Below are 21,327 nucleotides of genomic sequence, written 5' to 3' on the forward strand. Positions count from 1 at the left end.
GTGGAAAAAGTGGGCAAGCCTGACGAATTAAGGCACAGTATTGTCAGAATCTTTTTTTAAAGAATTAGTGTAGCTTGTATTATGAAAGTAAATCCCAAAAAGGTCAAGGTCATGGACAGTTAATGGAATAGTGGTGGGAGAATTTCTCCACTGTTATTTATACGTCACATTTTAAATGGGAAGAGGGAAGAAAGGGGTCAAAAACAGTTAAATATTACCATTATACATGTTGATTTTTCAAAATAAGAATACATAATAATTTTTAAAGGGCAAAGATGAATGATAAAATCCTCTGCATCTTTCCTCTATTTGGGGAGGTGCCCATGTTGGAAAATAAAAATAAGAGAGAGGTTAAAAGCAGTAAAACTTCTTTCTAATCTTTGAAATGCAACTTAAAACGTTTTCCATGTTATTGACTTTTTACAATGGTAACATCTTGATGCAAAAATCTATGAGGTGAAGGAAAACAGAAAACGATCTTCAATTATTTGTTGCTCAGGTATGTAAACACAGTTCACTTTGCAAATAAATACCCAAAGCACCATCCCTATGAGCCAATACGTAGAGTCCAAACTCCTTCAACATCTGACCCTTGGAAATCAACGCCTCACAATAACTCAAAACTCTTACGGGCTCTTTCTGAAATGCAAGCTGGAAAGCAAGCACACGCGGAGGGAACCCTGTTAGATTGGCTTCCTAAATTAAAAAGTCTGCTGTCGTTTCCTCTAGAAGAGAACACTAAACCTGACCTCCAGCAGATCGAAGTTAAAGCCACTCACTAGCTCTGTTCAAATCCCTTTACTCTTCTATTTTTTCATCTTTCAGGGTTCTCACGACTTGGTTTAAGAGATACTTTATGTCAATTGTGACTAGTATGAAGAAAGGCTAAACAAGAATGGCTTAAAAAATAAACCCCTGGACAAATGTAATTGACAAGCATAAAGAAATGTAGCATTTGATGGTGAGGAGAGGATCGTTTCCAAATAATTTTAGAATAGCCACACTGCCGCCACCACCGTTGACTTTCACTTTTCCTTCATTCAAAAGTATCTCTAGCCCAGATCTGCTTAGGTGCTTCAGACCCTATTCCTGTCAATTCCCCTCTTTGGTTAAGGATTCTTGTTTGTGGGATCCCCTGTTTTAATGCAAACGCCACCGGGGAGACCTAGGGATCAAACCAGAATAAATTAGTTCTAGCAGGTTATTTTCCACAATCTAGCAGCAGTGTTAGCAAGATGGGCTATACTTATCAAAAACAGATGATGGAAAGAAGAAAGGCTTCTGACTCGGGGAAGAGAGACAGCTGGCAGAAGGTTATCACAGAGGTGGGAGGGTTGGGCTGAGCGAGGTTGGTAGGGAAGGCTTTAGGGCAATGTACAAAAGTGGAAAGACAAAGGTAGAAAAAATGCTTCTGGAACCAGCTAAAAACTTGGCCATCTTGCTTTGGCTTCAAGAAACATGAAAGAGATAAGGACACATTTATTCTTATTTTCCATGTTTTCTTCAGGCTGTATTCTTTGCAATGGTTCTAACAACATGACCCTAATTTCCCTCTTTGTCTTTTAGAGTCTTTGTGCTAATTCCGTTTGGCTAGAACTGGTGAAGTAAGTATTTATCTCCTGCACATTGCACTTTGGTCACCTCGATTAGCGGGGCCAACACAGAATTTCCTACTATAATTTGAACCAGTACCAAAACCATACATTGCAGTGAGAATAAAGTATACCTGAGGGTGAAATTCACTGTGATTAAAAGGCAATGATAGCTTGGATCAGATTAGACGTTTTTGTTTTTCTATGCTTATAAATTTGAAAATCTGTTTTTTAAAAACTGAAAAAACAACAACGTGGGCAGGCTGGATCATTAAAAAAAAAAAAGTTCCCATTTTGAAAGAAATGAGTAAAGGTCTGTGACAAAGTGGACAGGACCAGCTAATGCTTCAAGTGAGGTCGGCACATAGCAAAGCTACTCCTCCCATAAAGGAAGGGGCTTGGGAAATGGCTTAGCTTCTTGGACTTTTTCTCACAAAGCATCTATAACGTTGTCAGAGCAGGGAGGGATTTTTCAAAGCTGCAAAGCCAAGTACATTCACCAGTAAGCAAGACATCTACTATCTCTGGGTGCGTTGAGAAGAAACAGATTGTACTATTGGGTGGTCCAGTTCCCAACCCACGGTTATTTTCTTCCCTCGAGTCTAGATTGCTCTACAGTCTAGATTTTGCTTTCTCTCTCTTCTCTCTCCCTTGTTTTTTCTTTTTTCTGTTTTCGGTACATGCCTTGTGGTGTGCAACTATCACCACAATCAACTTCAGAACATTTTTATCACCTCCCCCCAAGAAACTCTGTACCGATGATCAGTCACCTCCTCTTGCCACCCCCCCGCCCCCCAACCCCTCCTCTCCTCACCCTAGCCCTAGGCAAACACCAATTCACTCTCTGTCACTACAGATTTGCCTATTCAGGGCATTTCAAATAAAACAGACCCTACAGACCCTACAGTATGTGGACTTTTGCGCCTGGCTTCTTTCCCTCAGCATTACGTTTTGAAGGTTCATCCACATTGTAGTATATATCCATACTTCAGTTTTAGGGTCAAATAGTATTCAGTTGTATGGGATATCTGTAACAGGGAAAAACTTGGCATGTCTGACTCCATGTGGTTTCGACTTCCCTCGCTGCTGTGACCTATGGGTTAAACACTTCCGGTTAGCCCCTCACATAGGCGTGCTACAGATAAGATCTGCAAAAACTGCTCTTTACCCCAAACCAACCTCAAATGAGGAGATAAAGAAGTGGCTGTAGTGGTCATTGCCCCAAGTCATCAAGATTGAGAAATGATCATAACTCGGGGGGAAGGGGGGGGGGCGGGAATTGAATCCGTGCCCCATACGGTGAATGAGGTTAAATTAGCAGAGAGTTTAAAACTTGTTTTTCAGAGAACCGCTTCCCCTAATCTGTTATTGTGTCTTTCAGACCCCACTAACAAACTCACCAGCTGTCTCTGCAGAAGCCTGGACTCAAAAGTCAATGGATACGGCCCCAGCCTAGGAACAAGCAAGGCCCTACTTTCGTTATCCAGGGATACTCTATGCCGGCTCTCAGAGCATGCCCATAACCCCTCCTCCTTGCCCCAAGGTAACTTCCCAACATGTCAAGGGCTGAGTTCTGCCTCACTCTGATGTGAAGTCTCCATTCCAAAATAAACTTGGGATGTGTGTTACAGATATGTTCGCTCAATACACATTCTCCATCTTTCTTTATGGATGATCTTACGTTCCCTCTGCTCCTTTTCATCAGTATAAATGTAGTCTCATCCCTATGATTACAAAAAGCTTGTTCTGTTCCCCTTTGGGGAAGTGGATTTGGCCTTGCCCCCCCATTTCCTCCTCTGGCTGCCTCTTGAATAGATTGTTCCCTTGCTGCATACCTGATGTCTCAGCGATTGGCTTTGCTGTGCTTCGGGCCGATGCAGTTGGGTTCAGTTACAGAATCCATTCACCAGTTAATGGACATTGGAGTTGTTTCCACTTTTTGGTTATTCTGAAATGCTGCCATGAACGTTCATGTACAAGTTTTTGTCAATATATATCTTCATTTCTCTTGTGTATATTCCACACTTGTTATCATGTGTAGATTCTCTCTTACACCACATTGTGAGAGAGTATATCATACCGCCAAGTGTGCAATGGGGAATTGGAATGGAGGTCAGCGGTACTGAAATTTGGGGTACAAACCAAGAATTGCTGTGATTTTCAAAAACAGTTGATTCTGTGGGCCCGCTAGGTGAATTCATTATAATTTTATCCTATTATTTTTTCTTTGCTTTCTATCATGCTGGTTTATTCTTTGAAAATGTTTTTCCATTAAAATTAAAAATACTCAGCACAGAAAGTCTACTTCTGAGGCTACAATCACCTGATCTTAAATGTGCATGTACAAATAATGATTACCATGTCATGGCTGCAAAAGTTAAAATAATTGGAATGCTTACCAGAAAGGGAATGGCTGAATACTTTATGTATCCTGTTCAATGGAACACTATGTGGCTAGCATAAACAGTGAGTTTGGACCTATATCTTTGAATCTGGAGGGAAGCCCGTGATATATATTTTAAGTAAAAAAAAAAAATACAAGTTGCAGAATGGTGTGTACAGTCTGGTCCCATTTTTGGAAACTAAGAAAGAGAACCAACAGATTATGTGAGTGCTTATGGTTTTGAGCATGAATAAAGGTGAGGAAGGCTAGAAAACTGTTGTGATGATCATTTAGAGGGGACTGTAAGGGAAGGAAATTAGTGATGCTCTATTTTATAGTTGTGAAATTTTACTCTGCATGTTACTTCCCTTAGTCTAAAAAAACATACTAAAGAAAAAATTGAAGTCTATATCCTTTAAAAAACCCAAATATATATATTTTTTGATTTGCTAATTTTTAGCTCCTCTTCCATAATTAGAATTTTAATTTATTACCTTCTCCGGGAGACGCTGGATTTTAAAAATCCTTCCTTATTGGTTGCGAAGAAGTAAAGTTGTGTAAGAAATGGTGGAACAGCAATATTTCATTTCTGCCCTTCCTTTCATCACACATGGCTTTGGAAAATGGTGGCTATTCATTCATTTCTTCTATAGTCACAACCCTCCAAATGGAGTTTGGGAAACGGAGGGAAGATTCAATATACACTTAATACGTGGAAATAAAATAATCTATAATTGTCTTTAAATATTTTCCTTGGTTGCTGTGAGTTTGGATGGATTCTCTCTCCTGAGGCACTGACATTCCCCCAACAATGGAGGATAACACAAAACTACAAATTGGGCAAATAGTTCTCATTTGATGCTTGTGGAATTAATGTCACCACCATCTTATCTAGAGTTCCCTGTTTTTGCTGCGTTTGCAAAACGATACGAAGATCACACAATCTAGAAATGTATGTAACGTTTTCCCCTTTGAGACCTAATGCCTATTTTATGGGACAATCCAAATGCTTTAACCTTCTTAAACTATATTTGTCACCGTTTGAACGGAATACCCACCCTTGAACATGCAACAGAAATTGCAATGATGGTATAGATCGTTACTTATAAGGCCCTACACAAAACAACGTTCCAAAATTCAACTTTAAGTCCCATTAAATACCTTAACTGCCCCACCCCATTTTACACTGTATGTAAAATGCGAGCATCTTCAGCGGCTTGCTCAATTTACCTGGTCATGTGATAGTAACACCCATAACCACATACTGATGATCTCAAGTTCTTAGAAGACGGAGAACATGATCTGTATGTCATAATTAGAATCCGGTTTGTTATTCAAAACACGAGTCTAATGGAAGCCACTGCAGGTTGGCCCGAGGGCATTTATCCTGAACTCAGCTGTGCAGGGCACCTCTGCCAATGAGGACAGGAGCCAGAGGCGCCATGGCAAACTTGGTGAGGAGGGTGACAAGTATATTGACAAGTATATCATATACCCCAAGTATATTTGCGAGCAAAGAAAGCAGAGTTAAAATGAATGACCCAGGGCGCCTGGGTGGCTCGGTCAGTTACGCATCTGACCCTTGGTTGTGGCTCAGATCATGATCTCACCGAGTTTGAGCCTGGCTTCTGGCTCTGTGCTGAGCAGGGCCTGCTTGGGATTCTCTCTCTCTTCCTCGCTCTCTGCCCCTCCCCCGCTCATGCGCTCTCTGTCTCTCTCTCTCAAAAATAAATAAATAAATAAATAAATAAATAAATAAATAACATTTAAAAATGAATGGCCCGGAGAACGTACATTTTCTTCAGGAGAAGATTTGTGGAGTTCCGGGGGTGAGGGGGGGGGGTGGGCAGCAAACCCAGATAATGGGTTTGAGTCTGGTGACTCAAGTCACAAACATTCGGTTGTGAGTCCGCTGACTTATAACGAAAGAGCATCTCTGTAAGCATGAATCACCAAGGATTTATACACCCAACCCCCAAAACGGTGTCACCTTGATATTGGCAACAATTTGTAACTAGAGAAATAACTTCACACTTGGTTTTTATCAAAAAGCATTCCGAAATGAACTTGCTTCTTATTGTCACTTAGTAATTTTTTTTTTTTTTTTTTTCAGAACAATCTAAGACCCGAGTGATCACAATGTGCCTACACCCTGTCTGGCGGTATCTGAGTCAAGCTGCAGTAGCTATTGGTTTAAATATGCATACGGTTGGGCATGAAGCAGCAGGTGTTTAATAATTGCGACTGAAGCGGCACCACAGTGATTCACGATGTGGATCCGAAACTGGCAACGTGGGGAGGACCGGATACAAAATGTAGCAGGAAGCTGGGGGCTCAAGACATCAGACCAATAAAGGCCGAAGCAGGGGGAAAGGATTACCCCCACTGTGTCCGGAGGAGGGCTATAAGCTACATCTATCTACTCACACCTTCTGGAAGGTAATCTACAAAGCAGGTTGGCCACCAAGCCAGAGAGAAACACTTGCCTCTTTCACAGCCAAAATTAGTTAACGATCAGTTAGGCAGGGGAGCTAAGAGAGGCATCTGAGAGGAAAACATTAACGGGCAACAATGATAAACTGGAACTATTTAACTTGTGTCTTTAAGTACAGAAACGTAAGGTTGAGTAAACATGACCATCTAAATCCTTTAATCCCGCCGCTGACATTTATAGTGACTGAGAAGGATTAATCATTTGATCTCTAAATGAATCATTTTAAGTAGTTAATATTTAAAAGTAATAAACTTTGGAGTTGCGGTAATTAGCCTGGTGTATCTGATTAATGTTTCAGGTTTTTGTCTTTCTTTACAAAACCCTAGGCTCACCAAGAAAAAGCTTTCTCTGCATCAGTTAGGATTTCAGGAAAAAAAAAAAAAAAAAGGGTTTCAGATTCCTTTCATTTTTGTATGATGACAGAGGTGAGGGGGAACACTGGGGAAATGAAAAGTTTGGGGTATAACTGGAAATTCATAGCAGCATTAAGTGCTGAATGGTAAGACCATATGGTCATATTTCTTTTGAAGTCTAGGATCAGTTCCCATTATTCACCATAATGGCATCCAAGACTAAACTAAATCTCCGTCTTTAAAATTAAAAGCATTTTGCTCTTGGCTCCCAAATCTTCCTCTTTCACAATTTTCAACATGCTGGAATGTTTAATATATTTTCATAATGCAAAAAAACACAAATAAATAAAATAAAAATAAGGGGAGCGGGGAAAAAAAATGAATGCGTCCCATTTCGCTTCCGAAGCAGGATAAAATGGTACAGACAGACACATAATTGTTATCTTAAAGGTGGTGTTAATACTATTTTTACATCAGCCCAGTGCTGTTAGTGACATTCTAAAATGATATGTATAACCTTCATGTTCTACATCTAAGAAATATGAATCTAACTCTTTTGACCTCTCTGGAACATACAGCATAGAGAAAGATTTTTAAATTATTCATCATTTTAGTAATATTCTAGCAATAAAACTTCCCTCCCCCACCCCCAGCCCAAGCAATCTATATCTAAAAGCTAAAAATGGGCCTTTTTCTATTTGGAAATTGATGAAAATATTTGAGAGGCACGGTCCCACCTATATGTCACTAACTGTCTTCATTCTCTCCCTCGGCACAATCCTGATATGTCACGGATGCTATCATTCTAACAGGCAAAATGTCTTTATCCAGCAAAACATTATAGGGCAATGCCAGCAGAAGTTGTTTTTAAGAGGATTGTGGTTATGGTTCAGTAGAGACAATGTGCCTCTGCCCAGCACCAAATGAAATCTCACCCTGGCTGAAGCTGGATGAAAGGAAGAAGGTAAACCCAAAATTTTCCATATTCAGCTACACGTGCAGCCTGCTCTTTCTTTGTTTTTTTTTCTTTTCTTTCCTTTCCTTTTTTCCTTTCTTTCTCTCTCTCCCCCACTCTCTCTAGTATTACAAATGGATTTTTGTTCTGTTTTCTTCATATTCTTATCTAAAAGTTTTTGAGTAAAGCGATTCATACACTGCTTTTTTTTTTTCTTTTTTTTTTTTTTTTTTTTTTTTTTTTTGGTTTCTTACTAAGCCAAAACTTCACAATTGTATAGAAAGTCCTCACTTTAGGAGTATACTGTGTTGAGAAGTCGACAGGGTGACCCTTGAACAGCATGGGTTTGACCTGCGTGGGCCCACTTACATGTGGGTATTTTTTGATATAGTACAGTGCTATAAATGTATTTTCTCTTCTTTATGATTTCCTTAATAACATTTTCTTTTCTCTAGCTTATTTTATTGTCAGAATCCAGAATATAATACATACAGCATTCAGAGCGTAAGAGAATTGACTGCTTATGTTATTGGTAAGGCTTCCAGTAACAGTGGGCTTATTAGTAGTTAAGTTTGGGGGACGTCAAAAGTTATACGTGGATTCTTGACTGTGTGGGGTGTCGGGGCCCCAACCCCCATGCTGTTCAAGGGTCAACTGGATATATTTTCCTATGAAAACAACATGTAGGGGGCCATGATGGAACATATAAGTAATGAAGTTCTCTGTGTCTGAGGAACTGGATGAAAAGCACAGTAAAGCATGACATCCAGGTACGGAGGCGGTCTCCCTGAAAAAATGTGTTCAGAATTCCAACCGGGAAAACCTCTCACCACCATAGCCTCTTCCATTAATTTTCCGCTTTCCAAGGTGGGAGGAATATTCCCCAAGCAGAGCACCGGTAGTCACACGGTCCACTAATGCTCAGTGAGGGAAGCCAGGTTGGGAGCTTTGCAGTGGGGGGATAGGAGCTGGGGTTAGCTACTGCCTTTCTCAGACTAACAGGAAAACCGATCACCTTTCCACATGTTTACCGACTACTTAAATTTGCTCTTTTATGAATGGTTTATCCCTGACGCTTCTCCCATCGGACTGTTTGTCTTTCTGTTTTCAATTGGTGAAAGTTCTCTCTTCATATATTACATCTTAGACCTTATATCTGTCACGTGGGTCGTAAACATAATTCCCAAAGTCATAATTTTGTTTATGGTATTTTAATCTACATACCTCAGGTTTTAAATACAAAATTAATCATTTAAGCTTTTTCTTCTGAGTTTTCTGTTTCTAGGAGAAGGGTCTGCCCTACTCTCGATGTGTACGGGTAGTCTCCCGGTCAGGCTGTGTGGATTCACAACCACTTTTTCCTTGCCTTCCTCTGTTATAAAAGCTGGAAAGCAAAAATAGTAAATGTTCCCTCTTCTCATGCAGCTAAGCGTAGCCAAGTATAACAGTTCTGAAAAAAGAGACGCAGCAAGACATCTCCGGGGAGTAAAAAGAAACAGTCCAAAGGGGAGAAGGACTTCTCACCTTTGCTTTTATTCTGTTTCAGCCAGGAATATGAAAATGCAGCGAACATCAGGGGACCCACAGGACAAACGCCACGTGCTAAGGATGCCAGAACAAACAAAGACAGAAGGAACCTGGGTCCTTGATGGCATCTTTGAACCCTGAACAGTCCACCTCTAGACTCCTGGTTTCCTGGTTTATAACTGTTGGATGTTGAAGTCGTTGTTGTGGGAGCTTGCTGCTATTTGTGGATCAAGTCGATCCTACTTTATCCAGTCTGTTAAATTAACTGCTAGAATTCTTCCTGCTTTATTTTTTACATTTGTCTTTAATCCATCTTAACTTATTTTTGAATATGCTGAGAGATATGGTCCAATTTTATATTCTTCCAGATGGATAACCAGTTGTGCCAGCACCATTTATCAAATCCCACTGAATAGAAAAACCATTTTCTGTTTCATGCTAAATTTCCCTATATACTAGGATCTATTTCTGAAATTTCAGTCTATTCCACTGATTGACTTATCCTTATTTATGCCAATATTGTATAGATGTGATTGCAGTGGCTTCATAGGACTTAATATATATATTATATATGTATTTATATATATTATATATTAAGATATATAATACATATTTATATATATTATATATTATATATTATATAATACATATTTTTATATATTATATATTATATAATATATATAATACGTATTATATATTATATAATATATAATACATATTTATATATCATATAATATATAATATATATAATACATATTTATATATACTAATATATAATATATATATAATATATTATATATATATTATCTAATTGCCATTTTATCGTCATTATTAGCCTTTTAAATATGTTTTTGACTATTTTCAGATTTATTCCCCCACGTGAACTCTAAGACCCCTTTCTCTAATTTAAAACAAACCTTGACTTCCACACATTCTGGGGAGAATTGGTATTCTTAGGGTATCAGTCTTCCCATGTAAAAACATTGACTGTCTTCCTACCTACTCAGATCTTGTTTTATGTTTTCCAATAACATTTTAGAGATCTCTTCATAAAAGGCCTCATAGCACTTTTATAAAATTTATTCCAAAGAATTTTATAGTGTTTGTTGCTGTTTGGATAGGATGTTTTATTCTGACTTCCAAAGCTAGCCAATTATTGTTTAATAATTACTCAAAAATAGTATTTAACATGTATCAGGCAGTATTCTCACTCATTTCATTCTCAACAAGTATAGATTGAAAACTAAGGTGCAATCTACGTGGAAGAAAACTGAAGCAGAGAGAAACTAAGTAATGTGTCCAAGCAAGTTACTTGGCCAAGGTTACGTCACTCGCCAGTCAGCTAATGAATGGCAGACCTAGGACTCAAACACAGATCACCTGGATCCAGAATCTATGCTCTTAACCACTATGCTCCATTACCTCTGATGCCTGTATATTTATCTTGTATTCATCCAAGCACCAATTTGCTTCCAACTATTTCGTTTAACTTCTAGAGACATGTGGTTTTTGTATGTATACAACTGACATACGGTTCACAAGAGTGCCAACTTTAACGTTTTGCAAAATATAAATCAATGATTCAATTTTCTTCTCTTAGTTCAGTCGCTAAAACATCAAGAACGATTCTGAATAGGAATTGTGAGAGAGGAGGTGAGCCTCTCTCATGTTCCTGATTTTCACTGAAATGGTCCTAGGATCTCCTCAATTATAATACTGTTCAAATTTTTTCAGTGGTCATCTTATATATGACTAAGATGCTTGTGTTTTTTTATTCTTGTTTTACTTAGTGAGTTTTACTTTAATAAGGAATGGTTTCTAAATTTTATCCCAAACCTTTTCATCATTTATTGATAAGATCATGTTTTTCTACTTTGATTTATTAATCTAATTATGTTAATAGACTTCCTAACATTGAAAAATCCTCACATTATACCAAGGATTAGTAACTTCTTGGTTATTAATTTGGCCTAGACTATCATCCGTTTTATACATTGCTAGATTCTTACATGCAAACAGTTATTTAGACTACTTTTCACACATATATCAAGAAGTAATTTTGGTCTAGATAGCCTCTTTTATGTTCTATTTTAATCAAGATTTTTGGTTACTATTAAGGTTATGCCAACGTTATAATATGAATTTTAGTACTTTCCATCGTGTGTGTGTGTGTGTGTGTGTGTGTGTGTGTGTGTGTGTGTGTGGTGTTAAATGGCTTTTTGAACCTTGGATTGAGCTCCACTTTAAAGGTTATGTACAATTCACCTCGGATCCTAAAATTCACCAAAAGGAACGATTTCCTTTATAATGGTAACCTTTTAGCCACTCTCCTACTCTCTTCTGAGATAATTGGTTTTGGAAAGTTTTCTTCATGTTGTGAAATAATTTGGGGTCAATCATATTTTGCTAAGAAACAATAAATTCCTCTAGATTTGAATTGTGTGGAGCAGTGCCTTTTAGTTGTTACACGGTGTTCAGTATCTCTCCTTTTGTTCTCATTATTTTTTAATTGGGATCATCAGGGGCTTTCTATTTCCTTGGCCATTTTAAAGAATCAGCTTTTTTGTTTGTTTTTAATCTTGATTATCTCTCTCTTCCATTTCCTTTGCTTTATTTTCCTTCTGTTTATTTTTTTACTCATCTCTTAGGATCTATAGCAAATTCCTCTTTGTTAGTCTTTATTCTTTAAATCTCATTAACAATATATTTTTCCTATGATTATGGCTTTCTCTGTCTCCCACAAATTTTTAAAGCAGAACTTTCTTTTCATTGCTTTCTGTTGCTTCCTATCATAATCTAGGGTTATCATAATCCATGAGAGAAAAAAGGTTTCGTTTGTTTATCTTTTTGTTATTTATCTCAAATTTTACTGAGTTGTATGATCAAATGTTTTGATCTCTAAAGTCTCTACTTTTCTGATTTTTGTGGCTAAATGCACTATTGGTTTCTGTAACTATTATGTAGAATTATGAAAAATTGTATCCCTTCTATCTGATGGTTATAAATGTCTGTGTGTGTATATATATATATATATATATATATATATATATATATATATATTTAACTGAAAATTTATATTAATATTATATAATTGCTTCCTTATTTTTGTCTTCTAGATCTGATTCCAAAGGAGGTAAACCAACAATATCCCCAAATAAATGTATTTTAACAACCATTTTTTTCCTATTAGCTACTGTATTGTTTAATGTATGCAATTCATCCTTCTGTCTTTTATCATTTACTCTGTGGTCCTCTTTATCTTGTTTAGTGTTTTTAATAGCAAATTCTGCTGTTCCTTCTATTAACACTGCCATTCCTTCTTTCTTTTTGTTTTGGTGGGTATTTACCTGATACTTCTTTATCGATCTCTTTATTCTCAACCGTCCTTTTGCCTTTTTAAGTCCGTTTATTATAAATACCAGTAATTTTTAGAAACCAATGGGATAGTTCTGTTTATGTCAAACTCAGCGCATTTACATTTCATGTAATATGTAGTATAGTAGATTTGCCTTCTTTCATCTTGTTTTATGGTTATTCATGATTTTACTTGTTTCCCCTTTTTCCTTGGAGCAGTTTCTGCTACATTGATCAGATTGCTATTCATTCCCTTTCCCTCCTGCTAATTAGGTAGGTCTACTGTGTTTTTCCCTTCCTCTAATGATTACCTCCCTTTCCTGACATTCATAGTCAAATACATGTTTTTCATTATTATTTGAATGCAAAGTAGCAATGATTTCTCTCTACTAAAACTCCTATTCCCTGTTTCGCCCTCTCCCTTTTCGACTGAGATTCCAGAACTCTTATTTTCCTTACCACTTTCCTCCAACTCCTGGGTATTGCTGAGACAAGTGATCACTTTTTAGTCTAGCCTTTTTTCAAGGTCTCCCACGTAGTGTTCCTAGACATTTCCAGTTGTTCTGTTATCGTCATTTGGGAATTGTCCACATACATACTGCAGAGTTGATTTCATCGGTATTGTTTCTTGAACGCCTTCTTATACGACACGCGTACAATCTTTGCATGTCCCCAACTATCATGAATTTACTCTGAGAGACGAAGGATGTCTTCCTTGCACAGAGGATCCCCGGGCTGTAGTTCTTCTCTCCCAGTAGATGGTATTGTACTGTCTTCTCCTTTCATTGTCGCAGGTGAGAAATTCATTTTGCTTCTTTTGTAAGCAAGAAGAAAAGTAACTTGTTTCTTTTCTCTGTAGAAGCTTATAAAATATCTTCTTTCTCTAAGGTGAAAAAAAAAACTCTAGGGAGCTTAGGGGTGTGTGTTGGGGTGAGTGTGTGTGTGTGGGGGGGGGTGCACATACACATGTGTTTTCTTTTTAATTTTACCTGGAACTTGGTTTCTTGTTTTGAGTTGTTTCTTCTCCTTGGTCTTCAAAACTATGAATCCGGATTTGATCAGTGAACACCCTCTTTTCTTCAACTAATCTATTATATTTTTTCATATGCGAATGGCAGCTTTCCCAGCCTAGCATTTGCTGGTTACTGTCGGTTTTCTTGTTGCTGCCTTTTTTGGTACTTGGATTTCTATAAGCACTCATACGCTTTTTAATTTAGGTTCAAGTTTTCCTCCTCTATCTTCATTGCTCGTGTTCGTCAGCAGCTTCCTGATTGGTTTGTCTTGCAGCCTATCCCACTTCCTGCAATTTGGGTGCCGCTAAGCACGTTGTGGCTTTCCGGGGGTGCTTTAGTGGTAAGTCCTGCTAGACTCTAGAGACAAATCTCTCCCCTCCCTGTTTTCCTTGGCTGGCACTCCCGCAATATCAGAGCAGAGCAAACGCATCTGGTCGGTTCCCTCAGCTCCTGAGGGGCCAAGGAAACCAGCTGCTCTTGCAAGGCAACTTTCAGTCCCAGAAGGACCATGGAGAGGCAGGTCAGTCTCTGTCTGCCACAAAGTCACAGCCTTCTTCCTGATCTTCACCCCAGGGCTGCACCCCATTCTGAGCGCTCATCCGACCGAAAGGGAAAAACTACCTGCATCAGCTTTGTCCTTCGGGGACTCTGTAGAATCTCAGATCTCCTTTGCACCCTGGATCACTGTTCAGCTCAGAGCAAGTAAGGAGTTGTCTGGGGGATGGGTCGATGAGGCTTCATTCAAGCCACCATAACGCTGGAATCCTGGACACGTGGTCACAGGAAACCCTGGACTGCTCCTCTAATGTTCTTTTGTTTCACAAAACAGAGTTATCCTTGGTAAGGGAGAGGCCGAGCATCTGGAATATTTGTACAGAAGATAAACTCAGGATGCGGCCCACTAAGGAGGTGCAGCCGTCAAAAATCAGGGCCTGTGGGGTCTGCTACCCTTGAACTAGTCTTAGATGAGCAATGTCATGAGGGGAGAAGCAGAAGCCATATTTGGGCGAACTGGGGACGGCTGGGCACTGCTGACAGCGATAAGCAGGAAGAGAAGGCAAACCCTGGAGCAGGGGTAAGGAAAGAGGAGAGTTTCGGGGACCGGAAGCAAGCTGTTCAATGAGCGCCTGTCTTTGTCAACCCGCCTTCCTCCTTCCCTTTCCTACTTTACAGATGTATGTTCCATTTTGATTTCAGGAATGTATAAACACAGACATAATGCTCTCTGTTGTTCAAATTTAAAAACAGATAACTCCCCTCCCCACCGCCATTCTGTGAATGAGGAGTGAATGGTGATCTTTTCATTTTAAAATTCTGCAATTCACCACCCAATACCAATAACTGACTGACTGGTAAACATTTTGGGTTAAGACTGTCTCAGAGGTGCTTTGCAGACATATGGTTCTGCGGAACAAAAGCGTTCCTATTTCCAGACGTCGCCTCGTTTCAAAATTCACCCTCATGGCCAACATTTCTTGTTGGAGTTGATAAATATTTTCGTTCGGTCGAGGACGCTACAAGGAATGCACATAGTGCAGAGGAAAAAAAAAAAGATCTCTTACTTTATCACTTCTCTAAAACTGTGGGATGATCTTATGCAGCTGTTTCATGAGAAATGTGTCTCAGACCTGACAAGATAAATTCTCCTCAAAGCTGAATCAAAGAAAATGGTATCCAAGAATGCAAAACAGGTCATTGTCACCCTAACGCCATCGCACCTACGGAGGGTTCCACAGCTGCTGAAACAACAACTATTCCCATCACCTAATAAACCATAGGAAGAGATTTGAAAAGAGACAGAGAAAGAGATCTATGTGGGATCTGGTCACATGACACATTATTGTGAAAACGCAACCATCCCCGGCTTTGCAGTCTCTAAATAGAATACATAATTAATGAAAGTCACTAGAGCCACAAAAATCAAGTTGGACAGTAGGCCACCAAATCGGTCAAGAGACATAAAAGCATCATATTTCTACGTTTGCATGCTTCACATAATTGCATTCACAGGGGTCTCTACGTATCCCTTCCTTGGGCTGAAGGGGCCCTTGCCTGTGTCATTTAAAGTAGAATGAGGATTGACAAGTTGTTTTAGGACCCCACAGACAAGCCACATTAGCATGATTCTTTGGAATCGGTTCAAAGATCTTTGGCTACTGGTAACATTTTTTCATCTTTCATTTTTATTATGTGTATGATGTCAGGAGTTGTGGCAGGAAGCACGTTTTGTCAATTAAATAATTAATCCCACAGCATAATAGTCAGGGAGGAAAAATTGACATTTGTCAGGTTCAAAGGAAAGGGAAGCCTAGGAGGATTTTTCATTATGCGTGCTTGAGACAAAGAGAATCCAACAGCAAACTTTCCTCCGTCACTTGTCTCCTACATTTACTGCTCTGGCTACACACATTCCCTGTATCAAACCACAGGAGAGAGAAAGTATTTGCAATAGCTCCTCTCCCTCAAGCTCATCCCACCTGGTCCCAAATAATCATATCGCTGTATCTCCTAAAGATGTCTCCAGTCTCCTCCTTGCCCTCTAGCCACACCATCAAAAGGGGCCACAACTGGCACCAATAAAGCAAAGGGGAATTCTGACCCGGAACTGCCCGTTCTCCGGCTTTGGCCACGGCACAGAGGTGGGAAGCCAAGCGCTAGGGGCAGACCGGCCCCGGGTTCAAGCCCCCCGCTCGGCCGTCGCTAGCCCTGGGGTGTCAGGCCTCCCCACTTGGCAAAGGAGGGCACTACTGGGACCCACGTCACCCAAGGAGTGGGAGGGTGCACGTAAAACCTGGCTAGTGCCATGACTGGAGCGTACCAAGGGATCAGCGCACATGAGCAATACGTAGCAGTATATTCCATTCGTGTTTCCAATATGGCCCGATTGACGAACACGTCAGGTGGAAAGCGGGCCCGAGCACACACCGCACTCCTGCTTTTCCTTTCTCTCCGGCCCTTAAACCTCTGCTCCCCGCTTCATTCCGCCGCTCCCAACAAGCCGCCTCCACGTGCTGCCTCGCTCACTCTCTCTTCCCTCTGCCCCTCTTCTTCTCCCCCCTGCCCCGCGCCTGGCTGGCTGGCGACAAGCTGAGTAATAGTACTGTTGGGTCCCCTAAGAACCGTGGTTCCAGGGTTTCCGCAGATGGTATGGCCATGTCATCAACAACAGTCTGCATTGGATTAGCGCTGCCTAGGAGGTGAAAATTTCAGCTCGCTATTTTTAACCCGTTTGAGCATCCTTCGTGCTGCCTAAACGAAATGCTTGCTTGGGGTGGAGATGAGCCTCCCCCACGCATCACGCCACATGTGCTGAGGTTTTTTTTTTTCTTTTAATGGTATTCCACAATGTTTTGTTTTGTGGGTTTTTTTTTTTTTTTTTTTTTTTTTTTTTTTTTTTTCCGATAGGGCACTAAACTAGTTGTTTTTGTTACAAAAGGCAAGGCTTTACACCGGGTTCAGACTGCATGCATTTCATAGTACCTACTATTTTTTAAATTGGTGGAACCTGTACCCTGATAATCTATGTCAGCTGTGTAGACAATACGAAAGAAAAAAAAAAAACACTTGGGTTTGGAATTATAAGACATCGTACAATGGACTTAGAAGTCCCTTGGCTTACCGAGGGTATGTATCTCAAATATTATGTCTTATATCTTCCCTTAAAAACTGGCTCAGTCAGTTAAGTGTCTGACTTTGGCTCAGGTCACAGTCATCTCACAGTTGTGAGTTCGAGCCCTGCATCAGGCTCTCTGCTGACAGTGCAAAGCCTGCTTTGGAGTCTCTGTCTCCCTCTCTCTCTCTCTGCCCCTCTCCTGCTCACACTCTCTCTCTCGCAAAAATAAATAAACATTAAAAAAACTGAATCTCAAAAAAAAAAACTGCTATGTCAAGCTACTATATCCCATTTCATAAACGATGATACCTGTAATTTTAGTAAGATATCCTTCAGGGGAAAAAAAAATCTCTCTTTAGCAAATCAAATGAGTCTTCTTTGAGGCAAACTGGTTTAGGTGAGTGAATGTTCTTTCAATCTAGTTAGGATGGTTCTTTCCACAATAGAGAGAAGAAGAGAACCATGGAAAATTTCCAAACTTCTGCATGATTTATTGCATTATTTTCCCGAAATTTGTTGCTTGCTCAGTATCATACTGTTGGTCCCACTGTTTGTAAGGTGACTGGGAAAGAAGGAATATATTCTTTACATTTGCAGTTTAATTTATTTTTCCTCATTTCCTGATTAAAATAGCTGAGGGATGCTAAGTTCTGTGTAAACTGACTCTGCAATACAAATGGGAGAGGATTTTATTTTTATTAGTAGTAATCGTGCCTGCATCTCCAAAAAATGTATTAGAAAACAAAAACCTAGGCATGCCCAATTTAAAATAAGCTATTGTCTGAAAGCATGGAGATTGGTAGGTTTCAGACTGTGAAGGCAAGTTACAGAAGTCATTACTCCACTGGTAGAGTGTACAGGCAGAAAACAGAGCGTAAAAACGTTCAACAAATACACGTGAGTGGCCAAACCATAACGGGTTATATTACGTGAAACTGGGATGTTTTAAGGTAGAACCTTAATGTTCTAGATCGCCTGCCGGAGAGAAACCTGAACCCTTCAGTAGCAGGCTCTTGTATGAACAGATAGACATCAGCACATGGGCTACATGGCTCATGAGATAATTCAGAATTAGGACTGTTACTTTTCAATGAGTGAAAGGTCTTTGCTTGTCAACCTCTCCCGTTCCCTTACGTCAGTTCTAACTGCAAAAACGTCCGTGAGCACCTTCCGGAGAGGGCAAGGGAGCCCACGAGACCTGGATCTCAAGTTTACGCACAAACGCTGGCTGTGTGCAGAATCACACCCCCCACATATAAAATGTGCACCGTGATTCTCGCCTGGGGGGCTCAGTCGGTTCAGCGTCCGACTTCAGCTCAGGTCATGAGCTCACGGTGCGTGAGTTCGAGCCCCGTGTCGGGCTCTGTGCTGACATGGCATTTCAGAGCCTGGAGCCTGCTTCGGATTCCGTGTCTCCCTCTCTGCCCCTCCCTCACCTATGCTCTGTCTGTCTCTCAATACATAAATAAATAAATAAACATTAAAAAATTTTTTATATGTGCACAGTGATTCTCTACATGAATCGGTACCCTTATCTGGGGTCAATGTGTCTGTAGGTGGCTTTCTACCTTTAAGCTGGAAAACTACGTGACCATCTAGTTTCTCAAAAATCTGAATCAGAGGCTAGACATCCAAGTTGGAAAATAATCATGTCACCCATAGAGGAGAAAAACATGGCACCTCCAAGTGGGCGCCTTCTGAGTGTGCCTTGTTTTGTGAGACCGGTGACCTACCTTGTCTGCTGTATTCGTCTGCTTCTCTGTGAACCAAATCCTTTACTCTGTTTCCGTAAAGCAGCCGTGAAGAATCATGATCAAAAGCTTTCAAGGTTTCACTGGAACTGTACGACTTCTGCGTGGGGACCCTACACTCCTCATTGTCTGCTGAGGAATTTGTATAACGCCGTTCTTTTTCTCGTCTGCTCTTGGTCAGCGAGCAGTAAGGCCTACGTTCTTTCACATCCATACTTCATTCCTTCTGGGTGCACATCAGTCCTGGTCGGCACAGATTACACTCACGGGTCAACTTGCATTGGCCTCTCTGCAATGATAAAAGGTTTGCATAACGTCAGCATAACATTCATCTAAAAACTGACCACCCTATGGGGCACCTGGGTGGCTCAGTCCATCAAGCGTCCAACTGAGGTTCAGGTCAGGATCTCATGGTTCATGGGTTCGAGACCTGCATCGGGCTCCGTGCTGACAGCTCAGAGCCTGGAGCCTGCTTTGGATTCTGTGTCTCCCTCTCTCTCTGCCCCTCCCCCGCTCACACTCTGCACTCTCTCTCTGTCTCAAAAATTAATAAACATTAAAAAAAGCTATTAAAATCTGACCACCCTATATCCTTCTCAATGTGGAGAATGGTGGAAAGAAATACTATTGCCTATCTAGAAAACTTGCTTTCAACAACAACAACGATGAAAATTTGTGAAATCACTGTAAAATGTCCCGTAGTACCAGGAAGTGAGGCATACTTTCTATTACTGAGTGTTATGGAGGCTTGTTCAAGCTACTAGAACTGATTTTTCACTTTAATAATAAAAAAAAATTAAGCCCAAGATCAAATTTCACTACAGAAGCAGGCTAAAGGTTGGCCCCAATATGCCTGTTAAATTTTCCACAATGGGACAATTTTCTCTCACAGCATTTTTGCCATTCACAAATAAATTCTCTTTCTTCTTCTAACAAAAATGTATACTATTTTTACTTCTTTGATTTTTTTTTTTAAGAGCAGAAGCAAATTGGGAGCTTTTTGGACGTGAAATTTTGTCAAATACATTGAGCATTTTTTAAATTTCTGCAAAGACGTTTTCTTCGGCGGACACGATTTTCACGTTTCGAGGACCTAAACGGCTTCAACTATGGAAAAAACTGATCCTTGTCCCTTACTCTTCCCCTAAAAATGTATTTTCCTCTCTAGAACGTGGGTTTAATCCATGCTATCCTGATTTAAAGGCAATTCAAGTGGCTAACTTGAGGTGGTAGGTTTTTGCAAGGGCCAGTAGCAAGAGTTAAATCAGAAGGAACAAGGTCATTTGTGTTTCTTTGCTGAGCTACTGTCTCTTTCCTGATTCGGCTGAACTGACAGGGGTAAAAGTGACTGGGCCTGAGGAGGGATGGCTTCCCAGGTCTAATGCGCATTTTATTTTTTTTACTTATTTTAAAGTGTATTTTTTTATGTAAGCGTTCTCTATACCCAACGTGGGGCTCAAACTCACAACCCCAAGATCAGGAGTGGCATCCTCCACAGACTGAGCCGGCCAGGTGCCCCTAATCTGCATTTTAAAGGGTCCTCCCTTGTCTTTACTCTTTCTCACTTGATCTTTGTCTTACATCTGAAGGTCCCCAAAGGCCTCCAGTGGTGGCTCCCACTCCCCTCCAACTTTCCTCAACTCACTTTTTATTGGAGTGATTCCAGAATCAGCTTGAAACAAATGATTTCTGGTGGCCCCAGATCTTCTCTTCGGTACCACATCCCTAGGACCGTGATTTCTATTTAGATTTTTTTTTTTCCCATGGAGAATCCCTCTCCCAAGGAATCCTTCCCTCTCTCTTGATCCTTGGCTATCGTTATACGCATCACATCTCTCTTTAATGTGCTTTCAACATGGTGTCTTGGGGCTGACTCCCGATTCTCCCACGTTGGCTCCGCTTACCTCTAGGCTATCAACAAGTCTCTTCTGTCTGAGCAACATTAGGACTCCTCTGCCTTTCACTTTCTGATTTCTGCCTTCCATCCAGCGGTAAGAATAGTGGTGAAATTCTGAGCTGGCCTGGTCACAGAGTTCCAGAACCTACGCTTGGAAACTCCGGGGGGTTCCTCCTGCTACCTCTTTTTTGTTTGTTTGTTTGTTTATTTTATTAAATAATTTTTTTTACATCTATTTATTTTTGAGAAACAGAGAGAGACAGAGCACAAGTGGGGGAGGGACAGAGAGAGAGGGAGACACAGAATCCATAGCAGGCTCCAGGCTCTGAGCTGTCAGCCCAGAGCCCGACGCGGGGCTCAAACTCACAAACCGTGAGATCATGACCCGAGCCAAA

At 40.3% G+C, this 21,327-nt stretch overlaps 1 protein-coding gene across 14 annotated transcripts in view; it reads right to left on the reverse strand.

Moving 5' to 3' along the window:
- The window catches only part of TENM3 (teneurin transmembrane protein 3), a 613,263-nt gene that overhangs the window by 429,280 nt on the left and 162,656 nt on the right, over nucleotides 1-21,327 (reverse strand). For all 14 annotated transcript variants that reach the window (XM_060652873.3, XM_060652872.3, XM_060652870.3 and 11 more), the window contains exon 2: nucleotides 19,018-19,324. In XM_060652873.3, the coding sequence (XP_060508856.1) occupies nucleotides 19,018-19,249 (232 nt within the window). In that variant the 5' untranslated portion in view covers nucleotides 19,250-19,324. The remainder of the gene's footprint in view (nucleotides 1-19,017; nucleotides 19,325-21,327) is intronic.

The sequence above is a fragment of the Panthera onca genome, chromosome B1 (assembly GCF_046562875.1).
Source record: "Panthera onca isolate mPanOnc1 chromosome B1, mPanOnc1 haplotype 2, whole genome shotgun sequence".
Lineage (NCBI taxonomy): Eukaryota > Metazoa > Chordata > Mammalia > Carnivora > Felidae > Panthera > Panthera onca.